The 22,957-nt window shown below is 44.6% G+C and overlaps 1 protein-coding gene across 1 annotated transcript; it reads right to left on the reverse strand.

Moving 5' to 3' along the window:
* Nucleotides 1-2,271: 2,271 nt before the first annotated feature.
* sdc4 (syndecan 4) lies at nt 2,272-16,491 on the reverse strand. The gene is made up of 5 exons (XM_047347674.1): nt 16,212-16,491; nt 5,316-5,493; nt 5,194-5,234; nt 4,904-5,102; nt 2,272-4,635 (listed from the first exon to the last, which is right to left on the reverse strand). The coding sequence occupies exons 1-5, from the start codon at nt 16,266-16,268 to the stop codon at nt 4,484-4,486; spliced, it is 627 nt and encodes a 208-aa protein (XP_047203630.1). The 5' UTR covers nt 16,269-16,491; the 3' UTR covers nt 2,272-4,483.
* Nucleotides 16,492-22,957: the final 6,466 nt, after the last annotated feature.

Raw genomic sequence — 22,957 nt, forward strand, 5'->3', positions numbered from 1 at the left:
AGCAAATTCTGCATGTAATTCGGAAATCAAGGTGCCAGAGTCTGGAGGAAAACTGGGGAGAAGGAAATGCCAAAATGCCAGAAGTCCAGTGTCAAGTACCCACAGTCAGTGATGGTCTGGGGTGCCGTGTCAGCTGCTGGTGTTGGTCCACTGTGTTTTATCAAGGGCAGGGTCAATGCAGCTAGCTATCAAGGAGATTTTGGAGCACTTCATGCTTCCATCTGCTGAAAAGCTTTATGGAGATGAAGATTTCATTTTTCAGCATGACCTGGCACCTGCTCACAGTGCCAAAACCACTGGTAAATGGTTTACTGACCATGGTATCACTGTGCTCAATTGGCCTGCCAACTCTCCTGACCTGAACCCCATAGAGAATCTGTGGGATATTGTGAAGAGAACGTTGAGAGACTCAAGACCCAACACTCTGGATGAGCTAAAGGCCGCTATCGAAGCATCCTGGGCCTCCATAAGACCTCAGCAGTGCCACAGGCTGATTGCCTCCATGCCACGCCGCATTGAAGCAGTCATTTCTGCAAAAGGATTCCCGACCAAGTATTGAGTGCATAACTGTACATGATTATTTGAAGGTTGACGTTTTTTGTATTAAAAACACTTTTCTTTTATTGGTCGGATGAAATATGCTAATTTTGTGAGATAGGAATTTTGGGTTTTCATGAGCTGTATGCCACAATCATCCGTATTAAGACAATAAAAGACCTGAAATATTTCAGTTAGTGTGCAATGAATCTAAAATATATGAATGTTAAATTTTCATCATTACATTATGGAAAATAATTAACTTTATCACAATATGCTAATATTTTGAGAAGGACCTGTACATTAAACTTGCATTACCTCTAATGGCCACAGGGAGCGCTGTTTGTGGTAGCAAATGACCCAAAGAATGAAATATCACCTCTTTGTAATGTTTAATAGAGCAATGTAATGTAAAATGACCAAAATATGCTGCGACAAACAAGAGACTAGATACGACGGTGATAAAAAATGTAAATATAACAAAATGATGTTTAATTGCTTTGTCTCTGATTTGTCCATGTATCCTAATGTCAGTTTTGATAAGTGTTGATCATAAAGCCTGGAAGTTTTTCAGCAACAAACTGAAGGATGGAAAACAATATTCCATAAACACAGTGAGAATAAAATGCTACATTACAAGTGACCACAACAAGCACAAAAATAAAGACAAAAGATGTGAAATGGGTTCCGGTCAGTCTGCAACAGAAAGAAAGCAGGACTGCTGGGAATAAGTCCAGAACACAGAAAATATTCCTTCCTAATTCTACAGGTTTTACTGGAGGAAATGCTGAAGTTAAACCTGCATGGTGAACAAAACACCATCTGTGACTAAGACTTGTTGGTGTTGACAGTCATGCAGAACCAGCGTGTTGGTGCCTGCTGGGAAAATGCCACCGCAGGCGAAACCTGGATGAATGCAGCGTTTCTGGGAACGTTCCAGCTCAAACACACTCCTGCATCACACCCAACCATGCTTTCATATCCAGGCACACAAATTCAGGATGAATGGGAAAAGTTGTTTGCTCAGGTGGAGGAGGAGCGCTTTCATCCTGCTCCACCTGAGTGCATACAGAACCACGGTCGGCTTCTCAGAACTTCTGATTTGTCTCTTTCACGGTACCATTTCATTTAGCTAATGTCCGCATGCTTCGATTCAAACTCAGGATCAGTCGGTCACAGTCGAAAGAAAAGTTGGTGCTTTTTGACTGTCGGATCCAACAGGATGTAGAACCTCCCCTAGCAGCTTGTAGATTCCCCCTTTTGGGTCTTTGGTCATTTCTCAGAGCTTCACGCTCTGACCTTTGGCTGAATCTGCTGGGACGTCCACTCCTGGGAAGACTGGTGGCTGAGATGTTTCCAATTGAGAAAAAGGAGTTCAGATTGTTTGGAGATGACCTCATCACCATTACCAGATTGATGGGTAGCGAAAGCTGCTTCTCTAAGGCCCTTGCATTGCGATAAGACTTTTGTTGAACTGGTGACATTAATAACTCAGCAGCTATTTAAATAATTCCTAAAGAAACTTTAATTAGACTTTGGTTCTTTCCTTCTTTAGTTTAGCATTTCTAAATAAACTTCTCCATCTTTATGCAACCTTTAAACATCAGAGGGAGCCTCCATTTGGTCGAAATCAGGACAGGTTTGGTTTGTAACCAATGCATCTCTGTGGAGAACACGTTTAATCCGAGTGTTAATATTTCTGTTCAGTAAGTCAGACAACAGAAAACAGACTGGTTTAAACTGTGCATAAAAATAGCTTTATTTCCAATAAGAAATCAGAATCTGCATGTAGAAACCAATGATTCATTGGCTTCTTCGCTCCACTGGTGTTTGACATTAAGCAGCAGAACATTCTCTCCATGTTGACCGACCAGACCTGGGGATGACAGGGAATTTTGTTTTTTCCAACCCCTAATCTCAGATCCCCTCCTGCGACTGACGTCGAGGTCAGCTCGTACGAGTCTATCAGGACGTTCATGATCATTTCCTGGAAAGCAGAAGTCTTGAACTAACACCAAGGAACCAGAACTTCCCAGGTATGATTACTGCATTTTATTCCACTAACAAAGCCAGAACAGTAAAAGATCAGGCCCAGGTCTGCTGGTGTCAACATGGCTCATAGCACAACATCCCCTGAATATGGAGATGAACCACATGATCACTCCTTCTACAAATAAAAACAGCAAAAAACATAAATATGAAAGCAAAAAAGTCTAAAAGATACAAGAAATTCTTACAAAATAAAACGTTTCAAAACTAGGTCTCTGAAAATCAAACTAGTGTATAAAACTTTGAAAATCACATGTACAACAGCTTAAAGGGCCAAACACCCGAACCTGAAGGAAGGCAATAAAATTATTTGACAGTTAAATTAAAAAGTTGATCTAATGAAGGAAAATAAAAACAATGAGGAGGAGAGTTAGTATCAAAACTTTACATTTACAGTCGATCACATGAGCGTTACCGTGGGAAACAAACTATTTGGCATTTAAATATTTGGTAGATATTTCTGCTGCCAGGAAGCGGCCAAAGTACCAATCTTTAGATACGTTTTTACTGAAGGACTATTTACAGATCGGATCAGTCTGGGTCCGGCCGTCTCCGGCTGAGAAATGTGAGCTTCCGACCTTTTTTCATTTATTTCGGCATCAGATTTGCTCGTCGATCCTCAGGCTGATCAGAGAAAAACAGTCAGTGTAGCTTATCAAGGAAAGTATCGAAGCTCTCATGAAAGAAACAACAGAACCAAAACGAGACGGAAATGTTTTCCAGAATCTCCAGCATGACTAAAGTTAAGTTCTCCCAATCGTAACGAGGTTAAAGAACAGGATCATTACCCAGAATGCAACATGTGCAGTTATTCTAGGGCTGGACTGGCTGATCTGACAACAGAAAATATGTTTAATCTGCACAAAAACACAAAAGGTCAAAGTGGAATCCTGGACCTTTGACCTCTCATCCAACTGATTTTGAAGTTCTCCGTAAGAAAAGGGGGATTTATTTCCAGCAATGAGTGAAAACTTTGCACCATGTTGATGGAAATTTAGTTGAGAATTAATCCTAAAAGTCCTCAGGAGTTGAAGCCTTTTCATTTTAAAATGCATTTCTGCTGAACTAAAAACTGTTGAACATTTTTTCTGAAACTCGAGGCACTGCGGTGATCATTCCTAAACATCCTAAGGATTCTGCTCTCCTTCCCAGCAGCGGAGGCACCGTTTTCCTGGTGTGACCCGAAGCAGACCGTTTGCTCCACGCCATTCCCCGGATTCCTGATCGGCTCGAGCTGAACTGCTGTTATGTGCCGGATCGCTGGGCTTTTTCAACCCGAGGAGGAAGGGAAACGGCGCCGAAGGAATCGGAAGCTTGTTTTAATACAATCCTTAACAGAAGACTGCAGGAACTAAAAGCAGGCCTGCCTCTGGGATTCCAGCACATAAATTACAAATATTGACATGATTGTGATCTATAACAACAAATCTAATGGCTACAGGCCTCTTCAAAATAAAAGCAGTCTGAAAATCTTTTCGCATTATAAAAATTAAACGGTGAACAGAAGCTGCAGACTGAGGAATAAATAACATCTCTGTTAGTGTTTAACGGGAATAAAGCAGGAAGAGTCCATTCTGTTGTTTTCCTTTCAACTTGAGGACAGATCCGGAAAAACACGGCGTACCGCAGCGGAAACAGTCCAATCCTGCTGCTCCTGCTCCAGGAAACTCAGCCTCTGATTGGTCAGTAATAGTCGTAAACACCAGGAGGAGGAGCCAGTCAATCGATTGTGTTGTTGGGGATTTGATTTATCCAACGTCACTCTGCTGAAGAACACGAGGTGATGAAGATGAGGCACTGCAGGGCCGCCCGTCAGCCCTGATGGGTTTGTACAAAGCTGAGGTGTGTGTGTTTGTGTGTATGTGAGGTCATGGAGGATGGAGGAGGGACTGAAGGTCTAGGCGTAGATCTCTGTGGTGGGGGCCTTCTTGTAGATGGGCTTCTTCCCCAGATCGTAGCTGCCCTCGTCCTTCTTCTTCATGCGATAGATGAGGAGTAGGATGAGCAGAACGGCGAACATCAGGCAGACGGCGCAGCCCGCAATCACAGCTGGAGGACACAAAGAGACAAAGTCAGAACCAACGTCCAGAAAAATGGACTTCAGAAGAACCCAGAAGTTTGTTGGTTTTCCCTGGAGACGGGAACGCTGGAACTGAAAGCTGAAACAGCTGAAAACAGTCGCCAGCTCCCTCTAGCATGGCGCCTGTGGATCAGCAGATTCTGTTGGATCAGAACCTGATTCTGTCTGTGTCATTTTAGATAAAACCTTCTTGGTTCGGACATTAAACCATCTGCTTTGTTTATGTGGACTACTGACCTGCGAGAACCTCCGTCTTGTTCAAGATGCTGTTGTCTGTGGCCTGGGACATCAGGACATTGGACGGGTTCTCCTCCTTGGATCCAGGCGTGTTCCCCAGCGGAGGAATTTCATTTTTGTTCTTGACGTTGTCGATGTCATTGATGGTTGGTCGGACTGGAAGCTGCTGGTCAGGGATCCTGTTATCGTTGATGTCGGGCTGCAGAGGAAACAACAGTGTCAGAACTTGTCCATGAACTAGATCAGAACATCACAGAACCTGCACTCAGTAGCAGCTGAATGGTTCTCACCTTAACTGAAGGTCTGGAATGTCTTCCCGTGGACTCGGTTTCTGAGGAAAAGGATAGAAAACAGATTATTTACATCCAAGCAGAAAAAAATAAGAGTTTAGTTTTTCAAAACCAGGACCGACCTCCTTCTCCCGACCCGGATACATCATATTCATTATTGTAATCATCATCTTCATCATCCGAGAAGCCAAAGTCAGAGCCGTTTGAAGAGTCTCCTGACGCCTCCAGGTCGTCGCCATCCGTCGACATGGCAACCATCTGTGTGGTGCTCATGGGCATCCATGTCTCAGTCTCCCTCATCTGCTGGGACACAATGGACGGTTCAGAGACCAGCATTTCTAAATGAATTTCATTTCAAGTTCGGATCACAAACTCAGCAGCAGCAAGTTATCCGCTGTAGCTTGAGTCTAAAAATGGGATTTAAGTAATAAAATCTGCAGGAAGACGCTGCCTGTTTCACGGTCCAGATCCCAGCAGCAGATAAACCACAGAAGAAGAAGAACCAAACTGAAGCCTCATAATGAGGACGCCTTTAATCACTTTCCAGGATCACAACCACAAAGAAGCAAGAACCAGGAATAACACACACCTCCATCAGCAACACACACCTCCATCAGCAACACACACCTCCATCAGCAACACACACCTCCATCAGCAACACACACCTCCATCAGCAACACACACCTCCATCAGCAACACACACCTCCATCAGCAACACACACCTCCATCAGCAACACACACCTTCATCAGCCTAACTAGCAGCAACACACACCTTCATCAGCCTAACTAGCAGCAACACACACCTTCATCAGCCTAACTAGCTGTAACACACACCTCCATCAGCCTAACTAGCTGTAACACACACCTCCATCAGCCTAACTAGCAGCAACACACACCTTCATCAGCCTAACTAGCTGTAACACACACCTCCATCAGCCTAACTAGCTGTAACACACACCTTCATCAGCCTAACTAGCTGTAACACACACCTTCATCAGCCTAACTAGCTGTAACACACACCTTCATCAGCCTAACTAGCTGTAACACACACCTTCATCAGCCTAACTAGCAGCAACACACACCTCCATCAGCCTAACTAGCAGCAACACACACCTCCATCAGACTAACTAGCTGTAACACACACCTCCATCAGCCTAACTAGCTGTAACACACACCTCCATCAGCCTAACTAGCTGTAACACACACCTTCATCAGCCTAACTAGCAGCAACACACACCTCCATCAGCCTAACTAGCTGTAACACACACCTCCATCAGCCTAACTAGCTGTAACACACACCTCCATCAGCCTAACTAGCTGTAACACACACCTCCATCAGCCTAACTAGCAGCAACACACACCTCCATCAGACTAACTAGCTGTAACACACACCTCCATCAGCCTAACTAGCTGTAACACACACCTCCATCAGCCTAACTAGCAGCAACACACACCTCCATCAGACTAACTAGCTGTAACACACACCTTCATCAGCCTAACTAGCAGCAACACACACCTCCATCAGACTAACTAGCTGTAACACACACCTCCATCAGCCTAACTAGCTGTAACACACACCTCCATCAGCCTAACTAGCTGTAACACACACCTCCATCAGCCTAACTAGCAGCAACACACACCTCCATCAGACTAACTAGCTGTAACACACACCTCCATCAGCCTAACTAGCTGTAACACACACCTCCATCAGCCTAACTAGCTGTAACACACACCTCCATCAGCCTAACTAGCAGCAACACACACCTCCATCAGCCTAACTAGCTGTAACACACACCTCCATCAGCCCAACTAGCTGTAACACACACCTCCATCAGCAACACACACCTCCATCAGCCTAACTAGCTGTAACACACACCTCCATCAGCAACACACACCTCCATCAGCAACACACACCTCCATCAGCCTAACTAGCTGTAACACACACCTCCATCAGCAACACACACCTCCATCAGCCCAACTAGCTGTAACACACACCTCCATCAGCCCAACTAGCTGTAACACACACCTCCATCAGCCCAACTAGCTGTAACACACACCTCCATCAGCCCAACAGCTGTAACACACACCTCCATCAGCCCAACTAGCTGTAACACACACCTCCATCAGCCTAACTAGCTGTAACACACACCTCCATCAGCCCAACTAGCTGTAACACACACCTCCATCAGCCCAACAGCTGTAACACACACCTCCATCAGCCCAACTAGCTGTAACACACACCTCCATCAGCCTAACTAGCTGTAACACACACCTCCATCAGCCCAACTAGCTGTAACACACACCTCCATCAGCAACACACACCTCCATCAGCCCAACTAGCTGTAACACACACCTCCATCAGCCCAACAGCTGTAACACACACCTCCATCAGCCCAACTAGCTGTAACACACACCTCCATCAGCAACACACACCTCCATCAGCCCAACTAGCTGTAACACACACCTCCATCAGCCCAACAGCTGTAACACACACCTCCATCAGCCCAACTAGCTGTAACACACACCTCCATCAGCCCAACTAGCTGTAACACACACCTCCATCAGCAACACACACCTCCATCAGCCCAACTAGCTGTAACACACACCTCCATCAGCCCAACTAGCTGTAACACACACCTCCATCAGCCCAACTAGCTGTAACACACACCTCCATCAGCCCAACTAGCTGTAACACACACCTCCATCAGCCCAACTAGCTGTAACACACACCTCCATCAGCAACACACACCTCCATCAGCCCAACTAGCTGTAACACACACCTCCATCAGCCCAACTAGCTGTAACACACACCTCCATCAGCCCAACTAGCTGTAACACACACCTCCATCAGCAACACACACCTCCATCAGCCCAACTAGCTGTAACACACACCTCCATCAGCCCAACTAGCTGTAACACACACCTCCATCAGCAACACACACCTCCATCAGCCCAACTAGCTGTAACACACACCTCCATCAGCCCAACTAGCTGTAACACACACCTCCATCAGCCTAACTAGCAGCAACACACACCTCCATCAGCCTAACTAGCAGCAACACACACCTCCATCAGCCTAACTAGCAGCAACACACACCTCCATCAGCCTAACTAGCTGTAATACACAGTTAATCAGCTTTAACGATATTTCTCAGAATAAAAGGTTGAAAACGCCACATCCTCATTCTCGTCTGGCCATCGGAGCTGACGTCATGGTTCTGGTAATAGTTTCCATGCAGCGAAGTGTCGATCAAAGGGTTGACAGAACCCAGTTCTGATGGAGTGTGACTCTGCGGGGGTGAAACAGTGTGAGTTAATGCGACTCCCAGCAATCCCATTTCCTCTCCCTGAGTCCGCTTCCATTCCAGAGTCTGTCCCTTGACGAGAAAGAAGCAGTTTGGAATATTTTCTGGACCTTATTTAATTACTGATGCTTCAGAAACAAACCGGTTCTGATTGGACCACTCAGATCCTTTCAGCTCCTACACTGCACTTGGTTTCCCCCCCTTGGCGTTCCTGCAGTCGGTTAAACCTTCATCCAACATGAAGGAGCGTAAAATGGTGACTGGTGGCTCTGCATTTCCCGAGTCAGGCTGCAACATGCCTGCTGCGTTACAGGAATCCCATTCCAGAGTCGGGCTGATTAGACCCGGAATGAGTCACATTTTGTTTCTGTGCCGAGCCCTGAGGCCCGCTTGGCTTCGCTCTGCGGCTTCCAGCAGCTTTAAAAGCCCCGGAAAGTTTTTTCGCTCCGACCGGAATATTTGAGCCGGCTTTAACTGGAGCCGTTTTTGGGTTTGAGGGCAAATATTTATTCCGACTCAGCATCCTGAACCGGATTTGCTTGTTCTGGCTGCCAAAACAGTTCAAAGCTGTTCATTAAAGTTCAATTTACGAGGGGATCATTAATGGGATTCGGCTCCAAGCTTGAAAGGATCTGGAAACTGTTGTGAAGGAGAAGCAGAAGAGGAATTTAACCGAGCCGAATGTTGAAAGCAGAGACCCTCAGACCCGGATCTCACCGGCAGATAAACGGTCCTGGTTTTCACACATCCAGCCTGATCTGTAAAAAGTTCCACAGTGAAATGAAACATGAACGGTTTGGAATCCAACAGAAAACGGAGGAACAATCATCCTGATGTTTTTGTTGATGCAGTTTTCTGTTTAATGCATTTGATGAATGGGGAAAATATTCCCAGACTGGACCTGCAGCCTGGTGCTCAGAGACGGTCCCGGGCAGATCATCAGCCTGTTAATCAGTACCTAAAACCACCGAAGTTCTTTAATGTTTGATCCGAAATGTTGCTTCATGGCGGTTAATGAATAACCAGCAGATTAACTCTTATTTTGGGAATAATTCGGGAAGCTGGTCTAAAGCCGTCATTTTCCTCGTAGATCTTTGATTCTAAGGCTTTAGACTAAAGCCCGTCGAGCTACAGAAGACTCTGTGGTTCTGTGTATGAAGGTCCAGCCCAGTAAAGGTTAAACTGGTTCAACTGGCTGAAAACGTTCCCTTGTTAATGTTTACCAAAACAGCTCTTCATCCTGGCTGTCCCTGACCTTTAACCCCCCTCAGTCATGAAACTTGAGTGGATGTAGCAGACCGCAGACCATCCCAACAGGTCCGATTCGCTCAGTCGGCCATGGGTGGGAAGAAGGGTTCTGTTACGTAAAAGGAGAACTGGCGGGTCGGAGTTTATCACTCAGTCTGGAAAGTTTTAGTTTTTATTCTGACACTGGACCAGAGTCGGACCAGGTCCACGACGGCCGGGACAAAAATAAGCCCAGTTTGGTCCAGAGACACGTCTGAGTCAAATCCACAAACAGAACACATAAAATCCAACAGGACCCAGAAACAAACCTGAACTGGTTCCGGCAGAATCTAAAGGGAGAAAATGGATGAGCCCAGTTAAACCCTGGCTCTGACCGGGTTCTGCTAAAATCCAAAGTTTCTTTCCAGCATGTAGACACAGAACCTTGATCAGTTTAATGTGACATCTACTGCTGGGATGAAGTCATCCCGGTCGGATCCACACAGAACCGGTCAGCTGTAAACAAACGACCACCAGGTTTAGTGGGACGGCGATAAAAACATTCGGGTCCACTCGGCCCGACAGGAAGCTCAGGAGATGCCTCTAAAGCACTTATGACTCCAAGCTCCATGGATGGCTAGCCAAACACGGCTGTTGCCCTGGAAACGGCCCCACAACCATCCTCAGCAGCAGATTGGAACCAAATGGGTTCGCACTATAAAACAGAAACACAAAGCGGTCCCACAGCGGTCCAGTCATCCTGAAAAACTGGGAATAAATGGCACCATGTGCAGCAAAGACTGCCTCTGAGATGATGTTACTGTCACAGAAACATAACCGGTTCTCCTTCATTTCAGACAGGCAGGCAGATGTGGATCGGAGCCAAACCAGAGTATGGTATCCAGATGGACTCGATGAAAAAGAAGGGAAACTAATATTCTTCAAAGGAAGCAGAAAGGATCCAGACAGGACCAGGATCACCGATCATCTCCATCCAACCAGACCGTTTCAGCCTCAAAGGTCGACGCAACAGAGCAGCTCTTTGTTTTACAAAAACGTCCTAATTGTAGAACTCGGTTGGTGTCGGAGTTGCAGAACAAACTGCTGCCGATCACGTGACCCGGATTTCATTACGTGAAGCGCCACAGGAGCCAAATTACAGGGCGTGGTGAAGGAAGGAGGGTGAAGCAGCGGGTTCTGGAGCAGGAAACCCAACATGAACTCGCTCAACTTCAATAATCAAATATTAATAAACAACGGACACATTAAAACTTTGAAACCGAGATTTTTCCCTGACTGGAATGTGGTGGGAAGTGCTGCTCATTAGGATCTTTGCTACCTCATTTTCTCACTAAAACACTGAGAACTGCAGTCATTTCTGATAAGAACCAGAAGCTCCAGTTTTCTCCCAGACTTCCTGATCCACGGAGACGGACTAAACAGAAAGCTGTACAGCACCCGCTTGGTTCTGCACTAATGGGCCAAATGGAGGTCTGATGAGCAGCTTCCTGTGGGAGCGTCTGATCTCATCAACGCAGCTTTTATTGGCCACTTCCTTCCAGCCACTGGTTCATGATAACTGGACAATTCCCAGTTATTCCTGAAGACAAGACACATGCAGGACTCTTCCCTCCTTCAGATCTGACACATCTCCTCCAGGCAGCACTGGATCAAAGGCTGCAGAGCTTTTATTGGATGAAAGCGTTAAAGGTCAGGAAGTCTAAGGAAGAAAGGCAGGAAACATCCGTCTGAAACAAACTCATTCCGTGTCAAACAAAAGTCTCAGGAGACATAAGGTTATGGATCCTGCGAGGAAACTGCAGAGCTTCTGAATTTTCCTTCTGACACGTTCATTAGAGTCAAAGAGAGCCTGTGATTTCCAGTAAAAAGCTGAGGATCAGCCCAGTTAGAGCCATTAACTCTGATGGGAATAACAGAACGTCTCTCACATCCATTCAGATTTTACTTCCTGCACAAAATAAAGCAGAGCAGGTCTGGCAGACGGGTGGACGTCTGCAGCTGTCGGAGGGAAAATACTTTCATTTATTCTGTGAAGTTTCTACAGGCGGATGGTGGACTTCAGGTGGATTGTGGGCTGGAATCTCCTGCAGTCACTTCTGGTTCTGATCGCAATAAATCTGCAGCATATTGTTTGATCCTGACTTCCAGGGTTTATGTTCTGTTATCTGAGTCGGAAAAAACCTAAAAACTCTGGCCTGGAGCCACTTTTTGGTCCATTCCTACCTTATGCTGACTGCAGCTCCATCTGTGTGTGTGTGTGTGTGTGTGTGTGACTAAGGAATGCGCCTCGATGTGGGCCAGCTCGGTAGTCGAGGTCTCGGCTGCCCGGTCAGTCACCACATTCCTGTCTCGTCTCTGAAGGAGCCAAAGCAAACCGACACTCGGAGAACCGACATCAGCCTGCAGAGTCCGGCAGGAGAACAGTCTCAGAGTCTCGACTCAAACAACTGAGACTTCTGGAAAGTTACAGACGGATGCTCGGCTGATCACAAGAACACCAATGGAGGCCTGAAACTTGCACAAGTCACCAGAGTTCTGTAGAGTCAGACAAAAGCTTCAGAGACATGGAAACATCAAAGAAGAGCCGTTCTGCAGAGACTCATTCCTCAGGAAGGACATCTGAATGAAGCCCTCCAACCCCCCGAAAAACTCCGATCTGTGAAGTATGACGAGGTCCTTCACACAAACTCATTTAGTTGCTCTCATTTACTGAGGAAAATTCCACAGCAAAGCGTTCTGTTACACAACATCTGCAAAACGCAGCAGAACCTGAGTTAAAGTTTGTTTCCACAGCCGCACATGAGCTCCGGTTAATAATTAAACCTCAAACAGAACCGCAGTGAAGTAAATAAACAGAACTCAGGCAAACAAATCCCTGACGTCAGAAAACCACCGAGAAAAACAAGAAGGTTAGTACAGAGCCTAGTGATTATTGGACTTCAGCTCAGCAGTTCGGTTCTTCTAGTCTGGCAGACGTGTTCTGGTGAAAGCTGCAAACAAGCAGACTTTGGGCCTGGAACAACCGTCTGTCTGAGTCCCACTTGGCATCCCGGGTCAGCGAAGGCAGAATGGAGGAGCAGGAAAACTCTCAGGGATCTACGTTTCCGTTTTAAAGGAACATCAGCGGTTCTGCTCAGGACTTCTGGAAGTTGGACTGAAACTGAATCTAAACATGGCAGAGGTCAGCTTGCACACCAAAAACGAACCTGCTGATAATAAAATGAAGGGATATTCGACCCGTTCACCAAGCAGCTTTGTTCAAACAGCCTGCAGGTTTCTCAGCTGCAGCTCCGTGTCTCCCAGAGGCCCGGCTCGGTTCAGCGTTGCTGCAGGATTCATGGAAGTTTAATAACAGTTCTTGCAAAGACAGAAGTCAGATGAAAATGATAGGGGGGTTTAAAACTCGACTTCTGCTCTAAATGCATTCATATAGTTCCTGCTAGCGCTGCCAGAGTATGCAGCGGTTAGAAGGGGTGGAGGGAGATCGGGTTAGGCGGCTCGCCAGCACAGCCAGGAAGGACAAAAAGCTCCTCTCTCTGTGCCAACATTCCTCGGTCCAAAGGGATTTTATAGACCAGAGGACAGCAAAGCAGGAACCATTATTACATCGTAGTTATACTATTTATCACGGTCCCCTCCTTCCCAGCGTCCTTTCACCACACTGGCTTTCAGAGTGCCCCGTCAGGCAAAGGAGAGAAAAAAGAAAAACTTCCTTAAAAAAAGACCTCCCTCATTCTCTTGCAAATGATCCAAGGAGCAAGATGCCAAACCAGCCACATTCCTACAAGATCCAAGAGAATAGACTCAACAAGCCAAGGTTTGCTGGATTAACTCCGAGCCAAAGAGGATTTCTTTTACACTGATTAACAACCACAGGCGCCACCTTTAACGCACATTAATGGTGCCAATTAAAACCAATTTAAGATCAAACTGGTCTGTCACGCCTCAATAAGCCACAGGAAGTTCGTCTTCTCTAGCCTCACATGTGGCAAAACCTTCTTTATTTACTAGATTTTAAACCAGGATAGTTTTCCTCAGATCCGCGGGTGCTTTCCCATCTCCCACCCCCATTCTGCTGAGGAACGGGCCTGTTCCAACTCGCCTTACAGGAGCAGAAAACATGAAGGCTGACAAGGACACAACAGGAAGACTCGTTGGGCTTCCTCTCCAAAGTCAACCAAAACCAATCAAGGTTGGACTCTGATCAGTTTTCCAAACAAATCCAAAACTTCCCGTTGGTTTCCAGTGGATTTGAAATCCAACTTAATCCTCAAAGACATTCCGATCATTCCTGACGCTCTTCGCATTCAGAGCAGGTTCTTTTGTCAGGTGAGGGAACATTGTTATCGATTAACTAGGAACGCCAAACCCACATACCAACGATGACCTCAGCAGGAGACGAAAAGGGAGGCGCCGGGAAGGATCGGCAAAGCTTATCAAAGAGCGGGAAAAAAAAGCAAGAAATGATGGAGCGATGGGCTGAGGAGGCCAGAACCTAGAACTCATTTACAGAGCAGGAAAAATAGGACGAGGAGAATGTTTTGGTGGGAAAGCTGTAGGTGTATCCACACAAGGCCCAACTAAAAAAGGAGCCTGCCCTATTAAAAGACCCCAGGGCCCTATTGAGATCCCTCCAAGTGTGCAAAATCCTCCAAAGGGCTGGTCAAGATCACCAGAGGTCACATTCCAGCATGATGGTAGAAAAAACAGGAGGAAGAAGTGAGGAATATCTCGGACAGTAAAGACGAGGTGGATCAGACGTGTCAAACTCATCTTAGAAATTCCTGCTGACTTTCAGATGATTAAAATCTGCAACAGAATAAAAACACACCAGGCATGCTGCTAAACCTGCCATTACTGCCTTTTCACTCCATTTACACAGAGCAACTGGGCTCACTGGGAGGAAGAGTGGACTGTGGGTGGCCCACATTACCTCTCCAGCCAGAATCATCACCCACTGAAAACAACAAAAACTGGCAAAATAACCAGAACCCAACCAATCACACAACTGATCAGCTGGTTCTGCTTATAGACAACTAGGTCACATGACCAAACGGAGCGCAGAAGGTTTGAATAGACCTCACATTTACTCAAGAATCAAACTGAATAAACCACAATATGGTGACATAATAAACCTGTTCAACAGAACCAGGACATGGTTCTACAACAGCACAGGGGGAGGCAGCACCAGCACACCCAGCAAAAACAGCCATTTTATGGAAGTTGCAACAGGTTGCAGCAGATGGAGGCGTTTCCATAGCAACACAGCTCCACAGAGGAACAACTGGACCCACAGTGGTTCCAGGTTTACAGTTCTGGTCACCTGTTGATTCAAAAAGGAGCCGCTCTGGTGGTACCGGCCTCAACAGCTAATCCAGAAATCTACTCCAGGCCGGAGCATTCCCAGGATTTCCTCTTTCATGGGCAGCAACTAAAGAGTCCACACCAGCATGAAGGTACACGACTGACCCAATCCAACGTTGGGTCATTTCTGTGAGAATAATTTTATAAAGCAAGCCCACGCCATGGCATGTCGAGGTGGACGCCCATCTGCCAAATTAAATTCATTCAGCGTTGGTGGAATATGGCAAATGTGGGTTTTTCCCTCCAAATTCTTTCTACGAATACTTCCTGATGGATCCGTTCTAATTAAACCACTTCTGAAGAGTGAAGCATCTCTGAGCTCCTTTCTCAGGTATTTCCTGGATTGGTCTTTAAAACATACCTCTCAGGTGCTGCATTATAAAGGAATGGACCCGGACACATTGTCTGTGACTCGGTTTGAGCATCAAACTGTGTTTAAATTCGTTAACCTTCATAAAATCAGCCGAAGAAAGATAATCAAGCTGTGTGTTTTCGACAGGCAGCTAAATAATCTGTGAGAACTGATGATAGGGACTTTAAACATATTTAAAGAAAATGAAAATGCAGAGAGCTGTTGGACCAACATTGTTCAAAAAGCAAACATTATGGAAAACCCAGCCTGGCTGGGAATTTTTTGCTTCAGGGCACCAAACAGTACAGGGAGGGACTCTGGTACTTCCAAACCCGCAGCACACAAATTCTTTCAGGATTAAGTCAACCTTTTGGATCTGGGAACACAGGAAGTCCCTGTTTAACTCTTCCCAAATGTTTGGAGGAGGGGGGAAAGTTGCTTTTATCATCGGGTTATTCATGCTTTTTATGGCCAATAATTCTAAAATGAATTAATTTCTGTGGTGTGAGATTAGTCTGAAAATAAGACGAGGTTAATAGGGTTAAAAATAAGCAGTTTTCAGATCTAGAGCCACCCCCGTCCCCAATCTGGGCCCCGTCTGGGATAATAGGAGCAGTCTGTGGGAGTCCAAATCCCCCAGCCGAACAATCCTGCAGTTTTTCAACAAAACAGCTAAAAAGCAACCAAAGTCAAACCGTTAAATTAAGCAGGAGAAAGCAGTCTGCTCAGCTCGACCTGGATGGACTCACCGACTCGGAGAGGACGGAGACGGAGAACATCAACACGAGGCACAGGGAGAAAATCATGGCTGTCTTCTCACTTCGCAGCTCGTTTAAATCAGAAACAAGAAGATAAAACTGCGCCGCACGGAAATGTAACCGTTTTAATGGCTTCAGGGGCGGTGCTGCGGGTCTTCTCTGGTCCTGCGTCCGTCTTTAGTCCAGAAAAAGTTCGCTCGGTCCGATGTTTGTCGCCTAAACCGTTTATCTTCCGTGACGTCTGCCTCCGCTAACCGCTGGATCTGTACTGGGCTCCGTATCGGTTCCTCCGCTTTTCCAGAAGATGCAACCAATCAAAACCCGTGACGAGTGCGTGACGTTACGACATTTTCCGGAAACCAACAGCAGTCGTACGTCAAGACGGTCGCCATATTGAAGAGGACAAAGCTCATCAACGTTCTGGATTCCAACCCGAATTTAAAAGGAAATTAGAGCTGAAAGCCAGCAGACTGCTGGAGATAAGCACCAGCTCCCCTGCGACCCACTATGGAAGAAGCAGGTATGGAAAATGGATGGAACTGAAAGGGATACTCGACATATCTTAAATAAACTGATGTCCATTTGAGACCCAGTGAACCAAATTAAACCCATATAAGCAGCCCACAGTGAGCCCAGTCCCTCTTGGTATCCATCCTGCCTGCGCAAAATCCTAATGGGGTCTACTTCCACATGTTGACGTCACATAGACCACCTGCATCATTTGCTGAAGTCGAAATTCCCACTTGGAAAGTTGGAAGCTGCCTTATCTTTTAAATTCAACATGGCTGCTGCACATATTTACGCAGTAAAGTTGCATAAACAAAAATGTTTAATTGGGAAATGTTTCAGTCACCCTCATACAAACTTTATTAACAGAACACCTTTAAACAATGTGACGCAAGTGTTTAAAAAAATCCAAGCATGAAAAGAAAAATCAACGATGCTAACAATAAGACCACTAGAACAATGTGTCATAAAATGTGGATCTGAGGAAACAGCAAAGGTATAAAAATATGTTTTGATGTTAAAATGAGAACAAAACTCTGGGATTTGAAAACACAAAATGTACTTAGGAACAAAACGAAAAATGAAACGAAGACAAAAAAGAAAATTACATTTCATTTTTGATTAGATATAAAAAAAATGCTAAAACAAAATAAAAATATTAAAGGCAAAGAGAATCGGTCATCCAAACTGAATGCAACACTATTTTAATATTCTGCTGTAAAGCACTAAATAGCCTTAAGCCAAAATACATTTCTGAGTTGCTGGTCAGGTATGAACCATGTTAATTTTCATGAAATATCTGTATTCTGATGTCTCTTTCTGTATTCAGTGCTTTTACAGCTGTCTTATTAATAAACTACTTTATCACTCTGGTTTTCAGGTAAATAAAGTTAGAAAAGTAGTTTCACTATTTGTGGTGAAATATTGTAATTATGTATGTGGAAAAAATACTGACAATGTTTCTAATTATTCTGTATTTTAATGTTCATAATCCGTTCTTTCAGGATATGTAATAATGAAACATTTTGGCCTAAAAGACACCTACACTACAGGTCCTTCTCAAAATATTAGCATATTGTGATAAAGTTCATTATTTTCCATAATGTCATGATGAAAATGTAACATTCATATATTTTAGATTCATTGCACACTAACTGAAATATTTCAGGTCTTTTATTGTCTTAATACGGATAATTTTGGCATACAGCTCATGAAAACCCAAAATTCCTATCTCACAAAATTAGCATATCATTAAAAGGGTCTCTAAACGAGCTATGAACCTAATCATCTGAATCAACGAGTTAACTCTAAACACCTGCAAAAGATTCCTGAGGCCTTTAAAACTCCCAGCCTGGTTCATCACTCAAAACCCCAATCATGGGTAAGACTGCCGACCTGACTGCTGTCCAGAAGGTCACTATTGACACCCTCAAGCAAGAGGGTAAGACACAGAAAGACATTTCTGAACAAATAGGCTGTTCCCAGAGTGCTGTATCAAGGCACCTCAGTGGGAAGTCTGTGGGAAGGAAAAAGTGTGGCAGAAAACGCTGCACAACGAGAAGAGGTGACCGGACCCTGAGGAAGATTGTGGAGAAGGGCCGATTCCAGACCTTGGGGGACCTGCGGAAGCAGTGGACTGAGTCTGGAGTAGAAACATCCAGAGCCACCGTGCACAGGCGTGTGCAGGAAATGGGCTACAGGTGCCGCATTCCCCAGGTCAAGCCACTTTTGAACCAGAAACAGCGGCAGAAGCGCCTGACCTGGGCTACAGACACACATGAATTCACATGAATTCATATTTCTCACATACAGCCCTGTTAAAAGAAAGTGCACCCTGCAGTTAAAAGGCTTTACTATCAGAAAATTATGAAAGATAATTATATTATGGGAAATAAAATATATTGTAACAGATAAGTGAGAGTTTATGCTGCTGGGCAGAAATGAAACCCATATGCAGAAGTAGATTAGGAAAAACAGCAGGAAATACCCACATTATGATCAGCTCATGATTCAGCACTTTATTCTCTGTAATCCTTTTCTGCGTGATCTTATCAATCTCTTTTTTTATGCAATCTATCCTACCCAGCAAACCCCTCCAGATCGTCTGCAGAGACTGAAAGCTGTTTCCTAAGCAGAAATATAATCTGCCCACCAAGCCCCGGGTCCAATCAGATTCCTAATCCCACTGGGATTTGTCCCAAACCTCTCCCTAGAAAGGTAGAAAGACATCCAGAAGGGATCCTTTCAATTCAATTCAAAAATACTTTATTAATCCCAAAGGGAAATTAAATGTTGTTGTAGCTCATATTATGAAGGTTTCTTCAAAGAGCCGTTGTAGATGCTGATGGCTGTGAGCAGGAAGGATCTCCTGTAGAGCTCCGTCTTACAGCAGATCTGAAGAAGCCTCTGACTGAAGACACTCTGTTGTTGTAGGACAGTCTCATGAAGAGGATGTTCAGGGTTCTCCATAATGTTCTTCATTTTATGAAGAATCCTTCTTTCCACAATGATCTCCAGAGGTTCCAGAGGAGTCTTCAGAACAGAACCAGCCTTTTTTATCAGCTTGTTGAGCTTTTTTAAGTCCCTGGTTCTGATGCTGCTTCCCCAGCAGATGATGGCAGAAGAGATCACACTTTCCACAACAGACTTATAGAAGATATGCAGCATCTTGCTGCAAACACCAAAGGACCTAAGCTTCCTCAAGAAGTACAGTCTGCTCTGTCCCTTCTTGTAGATGGCTTCACAGTTGCATCTCCACTCTAGTCTGTTGTCCAGGTGAACACCAAGGTATTTATACTCCTCCACCACCTCCACTTCTTCTCCCATGATAGAAATAGTTTTTGACTTATTCCTGTTTCTCTTAAAATCTACAATAATCTCCTTTGTTTTAGTCACGTTCAAAATGAGATGATTGTTTCCACACCATGCCACAAAGAGGTCCACCACCTTCCTGTACTCAGCTTCTTGTCCATCTCTGATCCACCAACAACTCCAGAATCATCTGAGTATTTCTGCAGATGACAGGAGTCTGTCTTGTACTGGAAGTCTGAGGTGTACAGAGTGAAAAGGAATGGTGAAAGTACCGTCCCCTGTGGTGCTCCTGTGCTGCTGACTACCTGGTTAGACTCACAACCCTTCAGTCTCACAAACTGTGGTCTGTTTGTCAGGTAGTCTTTGATCCAGGAGATTGTTGAGGCCTCCACCTGAGTCTTCTGGAGTTTCTGACAAAGCCACCTCAGCTGGCTCCTGATGATCAGTAGAAGCAGCTACTTTACTCTGAGCTCCTTCCCCCAATACTTCAGAAAGAGTTCATTTCAGCCTGCAGTGCCTCATTATTTCAGTCCCAATCTAGAGATCGTGACCACAGGTGAGGTTTAGACTGTAGATTTACAGCTAAGCTGACATTTTCATCTTTCAGCTCAGCCATGTCTTCATCACAAGAGGCTGTAGAAACGTGACCTCAGTCTTGGACGCATAAAACATCACCCAAGCCAGTCCCTTTTGGCTGAAAACAGGTCCAGTACCTGATGGTTGTAAATTACCAAATAACCTGCACAGGACATTCACAAGTCTTCAACAAGTCAAATAAAAACACGAAAACAGGTTGAAAAATCTCCAATGCACCCCTGAATATTCATATGAGGACAAAGAGCTGGTCTGTGGATTTGTTTGCTTTGTGTTGATAACTGGTAATCAGTTTGTAACATCACAGTAGGGGAATTTTGACCCACTCTGCTTTGCTGAATTGTTTTAATGAAGCTACAATGGTATTTTTTTCCAGCTTAAACACCCTGGTTACGATCATGCCACAGCATACCAAAGGGATTTAAACCCAGACTTTGACTCGGCCACTCCAAAACCTCCACTCCAGTTTGTTTTTCAGCCACTCAGAGGTGGACCTGCTTGTGTGCTTTGAGTCATTGTCCTGCTGCAGAAGCCAAGTGAGCTTAAGCTAAAGGTCACAAACTGACGGTTGGACATTTTCATTCAGAATTTACTGCTAGAGAGCAAATTTCATGTTTCCAACAATTACAGCAAGTCATCCAGGTCCTGAAGCAGCAAAGCAACCTCAGACCGTCACCTTAACTGAGGCAAGGAGGCCTGCTGAGTAGCTTTTCTCCCTTAATAAATGTAATCATCATTAAAAAATTGATTTTGTTTTATTTAGGTTATTTTTCTATCCAAAATTAGTTTGATGATCTTATTAAGGTGTGACAAAAAAAGAGCAAAAACAGAAAAATCTTTTACAGCTCTGTATTTAGTTGCATGTAAATAAATGTAAAGATCTGATTCTGCTAGTTTAGAACTCGGTAAGCTTTGGAAATGAATGCATCTGGTCTGTTTCTGGTCATGTTGGTAACCTTGAAGGGTCACACGGACCCCAGCCAGAGACACAAAGGTTTGGTTTTGGACCGATCTGTCCTTAAAAACACAAACAACAGGAGAGTCTCTTAGAGTTTCCCTTGAGTTGAGCTCAAAGCCGAGTCACACAAAGAAAGTTCGAGTCATGGGTTGACAGACTAAGATAGACACAAGAAGAGGGCCCATTTAGAATCAAAACTAGCTTTAAGAATCTGCAAATTTAGTTGTTTTGTTTTCTATCCATCATCTATCCCTAGTTGTCCTTGCAGGGTCAATGTAGGCCGGTGCCTATCACTAGCGGTCATGGGGCGAGAAGCAGGGTCCATCCTGGACAGGTCACCGGTCCATCACACGGCGACACGGAGACACACAAGACAAACCACCATCCACACACACACACCAAAAGGCAATTTAGAGAGACCAGTTAACCTAACAGTCATGGTTCTGGACTGTGGGAAGAATCTGGAGTACCAGGAGAAAACCCACACATGCACAGGGAGAACATGAAAACATCTTTGTTTTTCTTTGTTCATCTTCGAATCTTTAGAGTTCCAGCAAGCTTTATTTTTGTTTGCATTCATGCATCTACAGCAGAGACCACACCCAGCTTGTTCAGCCCGATTACTACTGGACTGTTCTAATTCAGCTCCCAAATCCAAAGAGAGAAACCACCAAGATGTCCGGAATGTACCACAGAACCAACAGCTTCCCAGCCAGAGTGACCTTCAGGGTGGCCCCAGAGCAGAAACCCAAGCTGGTTCGGGGAAGGTAAACAGTCCTGTTCTATGATTAAAGCTGTTTTCTGGCTTCAGAACCTGTTGGACCTCAAATGCTTCTCTACTTTTAATTTTCATCTCCAACCTTTCCTCAGAATAAAAGATATTTCAAACTCTAAATGCTGATGTGCCAAACCTCGTGGTTGTGTTACCCTGATCAACAGCTTGAAAAACAGAGTTCCCCTTTCAGTTAAAGGTCCTGTTTGTTTGCTTATGTGTTGTTAAAGGCTCTTCATTTGCATTTCTTTTTTTATTCTACTGTTGTAAAAAGGGAGTTTTATTCTCTTTCCTCCCAGTGCAGCACCGGGTCCGTTTCTCTCCAGTTCCGAGACCCAACCAGTAAAACCAGCAAAGTATTTACCTTGTGAAATAATGAGAAATGGTTAAGTATAAAATCAAGATTTAATGCCAAAATGATCAGTGTACAGAGTATACAATTTAACAGATACAGAGTGACATTCACCTTCGGTACCGGGCCCTCCTCAGCCCATCTTAGGGATGAACCGAGAGGAGCAAATGAGTCCTGCTTTTATCTAAACCTGTTCTTAAACCTCTTAAAGGTCATCCTCTAGTATCAGTTTATCTTTGACTATGTGTTGCATCTTATGTGAAATCAACAGTTCTGTTGTGTAAGATGTAGCAGATATTTTATTTATATTTATATTATTTAATTAGGGCAGCAAAGAGGTGATTAGAAAATGCCACAGAATCAGACACCCTTAAAACTACTGGGATATTTACAGGGGATTCCTGGCTTAATATTTGCATAATGTTTTTAATCATCCCAGGTTGTTTATTGTGTTTTACATGCAGAAACCCACAGACCCACATTTAGGAAAAACTGACATAAAAGAGAAAAAAGCCAAAGGGGGAGTCCACAATCTCGTGTATTTACATCTCAGATGACATTTAGAAAAGGTTTCATGGTGTCAGAGAAAGAAGAAGTGAAAACGAAACCCAGAACATCACACCAGGATCTGGAAGAAGTCATGGGGCTGAAAATACCATAAGGTCACTCCTTACAGTCGAGATGCTGGGGCCAAATAAACTAAATTTACAGCTGTTTGTTTGATTATAACCACTGGAAAAGAG

The sequence above is a fragment of the Girardinichthys multiradiatus genome, chromosome 20 (genome assembly GCF_021462225.1).
Source record: "Girardinichthys multiradiatus isolate DD_20200921_A chromosome 20, DD_fGirMul_XY1, whole genome shotgun sequence".
Lineage (NCBI taxonomy): Eukaryota > Metazoa > Chordata > Actinopteri > Cyprinodontiformes > Goodeidae > Girardinichthys > Girardinichthys multiradiatus.